Here is a 6,270-nt window from a genome sequence, read left to right as displayed (position 1 = left end):
CGGCCCAGTGAATGAAGTTATCTTTTCTCAGACTCCAGCTGCTGTGAGAGGCAGCAAAACATCCTTTCATTTTATAGTTACAGTTTACTAATAAAACTCTCCACAGTATGAACAGTGGTTACATGAGCCTCAAAACCAGACACAACTCAGCCCTGAGCAGAGTGACCGTCCTCTACTGACCAATCAGACTGAACTGAACCGTACTAATAAAGACCCGTCTCAATTAGAGGCCTGGTCTGGTTGCCAAGCAGTTAATTGAGGATGGAAACAGAGGGTTCGACAGGGACGCCACCAGCCGGCTTGGGTCGAGCTCAGGCCGCTGCTACGTTTCTCTGCGACGTTCTAAAACAGTTTTGTGTCGCCGTGAATCTTTGGTCTGAACTGGGCTTTAGACAGATGCTGCTTTGTAATTTTCACCATCTTAGTTTACTGTTACACTGTTTTAGTGTGTCACAGATAAACATTTCAATTAACATCATGTGTTTACCTCCTTTTTTACTCCTGTCATTAAACCATTAGGATGTAGGTCTGTGAAGATACAACATTATGTGGCAGCAGCAGAATTTGTTGTTTATTCCTCAGAGGTTACACAGTCTCACTTTAAATCCAGTTAATTATCTGTAACTGAGCTTTACTGGAGGAAAACAAAGCCCTCCCTCCGGCACTGCTTCGTCGTTATAGTCACAGTATTTTCATGCAGGGTTTCACAGCACTGACCCCGAACACTTCTGTACTCTACGTTAAAAGCAGACAGTCCCGTCTGGCGGTGCTGATGAAGCCTCAGATGAAGTGTTTCTTCTGATTGGCCCTTAATCGACTGGCGCTGCAGTGAGAGCACGAGACACACAAAGAGACTGCTGAACAGGACTTAATGACGGCTGCGGCTTTGCTTAATGATTCGATGTGCACCGCGGCTGTGACAATAGCCTTCAAGGCAGCATTAGTTAATGAAGTCACATCACTGTTTTATTGTTGTGGTGGAGTGACTAATGCCGTCACATCCAAAGTCTTTGTGTTTATTCAATCATCGGACTTATTACAATGAACAACAGCAGAGTCTGCGGCCTTCTGCGAGCAGCGTTTATTATACTGGTGTTTAACTGAATAACCCTCTGAGTTACCTTGGAAACAGCAGTGGGTTAAACATCCTCAACTCAATGTCCACTTACTTATTCAGGAGCTTTCAAGCAGATCACACAGCCTATTTTTGGCGGATAGAGTCGGATCAGTGGTCATTGAACTGTGATTTAAGTTGCTAAATGTGATGCTGACCCAATCACCTGAATCCATGTTGATATTTTAGGTTTCTGCAAACCATGGATACGATACATTTTGGGTGCCGTTTGTGGCTCATGCTGAAAATAACATCAACATTTTGCCACATTTAGCTTCAAACAGTGTTTAAAAAAGTGTGAAATATAATAAACAGTTAAATCTAAATATTAAATGTGGCACCTAAATCTAAATGTTAAATCTAAATGCTAAATCTGAATCTAAATATTAAATCTAAATCTAAATGTTAAATCTAAATGCTAAATCTAAATCTAAATGTTAAATGTTAAATCTAAATGTTCTGGGTGAAACTAAATATTTAGCTAATATGCAAATTCACACTGCCGGTCACTGGAAGTACCCAAATGAAAGCTCGAGATGGTCAGACTGTGTTTATAGACACATGGAATTAAAACCAACTTATTGGGGGAAATGAACACTTGAACATACATTAGCGTGATAATAACTACCTAAAATAACAAGAAACATGTTTGGAGAAATTTTATTTCACGTGTACTTTGAGTTGTTAGTGTCCCTTCGGAGGGAATCACCTTGTTGTTTATAAATACTTCCGAGTAGAAAACCAGCAGAGTTTAGCTACATATACCTGTATATATGAATATCTCACATTCTTCACGTCACTATATCACCGTTTAGACTAATCTGGTGTTTATAAAGTCTATAAACACAATGATTGAACAAACATTACTATTTCTGTGTGCACGTTTTGTAAATAATAACAGCAGCTAACTGGTACCATGGTAGACAACTTTACAGCTCTGTACATTTGGTCCATCCAAAAAGTCACGGCTCTGGATGTAGATTTCTCCATGTTGTTACCGGCTTCTTCTTTCATTCGTTGATAAATTGGGAGCGCTGTCTGAATGTAGCGTTGGGTTATTCAGAGCAGCGCACTCTCAGAGTGGCAGAGCGCACTCTGGACACTCTGTCTGTGGAGACGGAGCAGCAGAGCGCCGAGCGCCGAGCGGAGTGAATGTGTGATTAACTTAACCGTTGGTTCATTCATGTAGAAATATAACGCTCCGTTTCTTCCACCAACAGGGCTCTCATTTTAGTGTAGAGCGTCAGACTGAATTTACCAACGCACCATGTCAGGTCACTCACTCTCCGGGACCGCCAGTGTTACTTGAATAAGTAAACACTGACCAACGGGACCAGACTGGCCGACCCGTATGCTCTCACTCAGTGGATGGATGATGTCACAGGAAGCCAATCTTACAAAGGAGGACCACACTTGTTTGTTTTGCTATGGAAGCTAACGTTAGCTAATGTGCTAAAAAGTTAGCGTTCCAGAGAAATCCAATATTCCTCTTAATCCCTCCCCAGTTTCTGATGAGGTGGACATGATAACCCTTAATACACATAACCTTATTCATCCCTACAACAGGAAATACTTTTTCCCTAACCTGATATGAAGTGTGCGCTGCACATGTGAGCATTTTTGATGATGGCCTCCGTCCAGTCCTTTGGTCTTATCACATTTAACCATAGTTGTCTTTGTTTTTGTTGACGGGCAGTGGCGGCTGGTTTTGAGCCATGACTCCTTCTATTCTGGCTCCCAATAACACAACAAGACAAACACATTTTAACACTCCTATGGAGCCTCCAGCCCTGTGGGGGAGAGGCAGCTGCACCTCCAGATAATAAGATGAAAGGGTCTACAGTAATATTTATTTTTATTTTTACAATACTATGCACAAGTCTATTCAACAAACGCGGATCGTTTATCGGGAACATTGAAATTTTGAAGGACGGAAACTTAACAACAGATATCTTGTTTCTCTGTTCCTTCTGGACCGAGCCAGGCTAACTGTATCCAGTCTTTGTGCTAAGCTATGCAAACTGCCGCCGGCTGTGGCTTCATATTTAATGTATAGACATGAGAGTGGTTTTCACCTTCTCAGCTACCTCTGGGCAAAAAGCTTTGCAGAAAAATCCTGTCCTGTACTTCTGATATTCAGCTACAGACTCTGTGATATGATGAGTAATATCTAAATTTCTGCACACTTTGAAACTGTGAACTATCACAGATTTTATGTACTCGGCGTATTTAGTAAAACCAAAGCTATTTTATTTCAGAGCTACTCATCACAGTTGGTTTTTGGGAGGTGAACTCAGTGCAGGTGCTTGTACTCACTCAGTCACTGTTTTGGAGGACTTCTCTCGTTTGAAGGCCAGCTGGTACTTGAGGCTCTCCACCTCCTTCTTCATCTGGGGCAGGTCCATCTCATCCATGGCTGCAGCTTGATGTAGGGCTTTTCTACCTGTGCACAGCGGGGGAGGGGGAGGCCAGAGTTAAATTTATACAGTACATTACACTGTTAAATAGCAGTCAGACATACTCCATACAACCGTGCCCTGCAGCAAGAACACAAACGAAGTACATCTGATTTATAACCACTGCTTAACGATTCCACCTACAGGAGGGGAGAACAGAGGCCATTAAATGTTAGGGTACAAACAAGTGCTGCCAAAACCGGCAGACTCACTCAGCACCACAGGATATATTCAGCTGGCTTGTTTCGTGTCCTTGGGGCTGCATGTTCCCACTTTAGGAAAAGTTCATCAGCTTTAATGAATAAAAGTCCCTTAAAACAGCGAGCAGTGTGCCAGGTGAGTGCTTCCAATGGACTGTATAAAATAATGGACGTAGCCACCGTGACATCACCCGTTGTTTTGTGGACTCCTGTTTTGGCACCTTAAGTCTGGCATTTTTGCTTGCGCCATCTTGGATTTTTGGAGCCAGAAGTGACCATTTTTGAACGAGAGGGTGGAGCTAACCCTAACACTAGCTGCTAGCTTGGTTAGCACATTTAATTTAGAGCTTGTTAACTGTGACAATGCTAATGCTAATTTTTGCTTTCAAAAACAAACATCCAGCTCCTCAAGGGTCTTTAAAGACAACTGCCACTAAACAAAGATTTTTTAGCTGACTAAAACATTTCAATTAGCTTTCCTGAACTAAAGACACACTGAAATAGCAACAGCTACAGCTACGTCTGTACTGTTAATCTGGGGTTACACCATGGATACATTACTGTTGCAGTGGTAGTGACTTGATGGCAACCAAACGTGACCATATTATGACAAAAGAGGGGAGAATAAATCAATTTGTGCAAGTGAATTACATGTAAAGTCAATGTAAGGCCAAGATTAGATGCAAATTCCTGCTGGGCGGCACGATGGATGCAATGCTAATCATGCAAAATATGCGAATTAAGTGACGTGAATGAAGTAAGTAGCACAAATTTGTGTCATACCCTTATTTGCGAGAGTTGAAAAATCTAAACTTCAGCAACCACTTCACGCCACGATCGTAAATCAGCATTGAAATATAAGATAGAGGACGTACTGGCCAAGTTTATCCATTAATTCAGCGATTTCATGCGTATGATGCGAGTCAACACAAAATATTCTCGTGTCCAAACTTGCGCGAGTAACGTGACGTGAAAATCTGCATCGCATTTGGTGTGAACACAACATGGGTGGGTTAGCTCCACTCTCTTGCTGTAATATGGTCACATCTGGCTCCAAAAGTCCAAGATGCGCCACGACCAAAATGCCAAACTTCAAGGCTTCAAAACAGGAAACCAATTGATATGTGATAAAAAACTTGAAAATCAAATTTGATGGAATTTAATGGAAACTTTAATTATGTTTGCAGCCAACATGACCGCAGTTCAACAGCTCATGTTAGGTTCTTATCTTCTGTTTCCATTTGCATTGACTGCAGGTTAAAGTAGAGCTCAGTACCTGAAGGCTCAGAAAGAAGAGACAGGACAGCCTGTACTTGTGCTGCGTCCCATTTCTTCCAATTTGCCCTCAAATCCTCCCCGTTGTGTTGCATGAGCCTCTAAAATGTAGTGGTGTCCCAACACAAAACTTCACGCAGTGGGATGAGTGCTTTGCCCCCCCCCTCCACACGCCACTACATCAAGGGCTATCTGAGGCCAACAGAAGGAACAGTGGGAGACTGTAATGCAACTTAAAGCTGGATGTCATCCTCCATTACAGTGACTCCTAACCAGGGGTACATGTACCCAGGGGTGGGAATCACCACAGGCCCCACAATGAGTCACGATACATCCTCTGATAGGCTCCAGCCCCTCCAAGACCCCCAACAGGATAAGCGGTTATGGAAAATGAATGAATAAATAAATGTATGTATATGACAACACCACTTCTTGGATCTTTTAAAGATTAAATTTTCCACTAAAATCTTGTGCTAAGCTCTTAAAACTAACTGTATATGAAATATCTGATGCTGCATAATCAGATCAGGACTCCTTCTACACAACCTGTACTGAGTGATGCATCAGTAATATGCACTTTAACAGGTCATATCCATTTCACCTGCACTGTGTGTCAGTGAGAGGAAAAGCGATTAGCCAAAGACAGGATCCATCCAGTGGAGACATACTGTCGTGTGTTTTATCACATCATAGTGTATCAGCTGTAACTGAAGTTAAAGAGTGTGTAGGATGTTTGTCAGTGTGCTGATGACAGAATAAATATAGCTCGATAAGACTACTGTCCTTGTCCCAGTATACAAGCACGGGAGGGGAATCCATTTATTGAGCCAAGTATGTGCGACTCCTCTAGCCTGGAAATCCAGACCCAAATCTAGAAAGATTTAGGGTCTGGCTATGAGTAATGCACATTGCCCAACTCAAGGGGCGGCACCAAGCATGCATTTGAAAATATCACTGCATGCAAAAGATTAGACTCTTGCCGTATCCGGTCCGCAAAACAGTAAAAACGTCCTTCTTGCCAAGGAAAGATTTGAGCGCTGTCTTCCGTTCCTCTTTTAGAGAAAAAGCCAACTCGTTCATTGTAGCGGCCAAAGCCGTTTCAAACAACTGGTGTTCATCCGTAGCCATCTTGCAATGTTTACTGACTGATTCCGGACTTTGTCGTCGCAGCGCTGTCGCCATCTGTTTAGCTCGCCTCTGGCCCGCCTATATCAGATACACCGAT

General features: G+C 42.5%; 1 protein-coding gene across 1 annotated transcript in view; it reads right to left on the bottom strand.

Annotated features, from left to right (window-relative positions):
- The window catches only part of gng13b (guanine nucleotide binding protein (G protein), gamma 13b), a 29,734-nt gene that overhangs the window by 5,803 nt on the left and 17,661 nt on the right, over positions 1 to 6,270 (bottom strand). Inside the window, exon 2 of the mRNA XM_050069392.1 lies at positions 3,431 to 3,557. Coding sequence (XP_049925349.1) covers positions 3,431 to 3,528 — 98 coding nt within the window. The 5' untranslated portion in view covers positions 3,529 to 3,557. The remainder of the gene's footprint in view (positions 1 to 3,430; positions 3,558 to 6,270) is intronic.

Source organism: Epinephelus moara, chromosome 18 (assembly GCF_006386435.1).
Source record: "Epinephelus moara isolate mb chromosome 18, YSFRI_EMoa_1.0, whole genome shotgun sequence".
Lineage (NCBI taxonomy): Eukaryota > Metazoa > Chordata > Actinopteri > Perciformes > Serranidae > Epinephelus > Epinephelus moara.
This window is presented reverse-complemented; position numbering and strand designations above follow the sequence as displayed.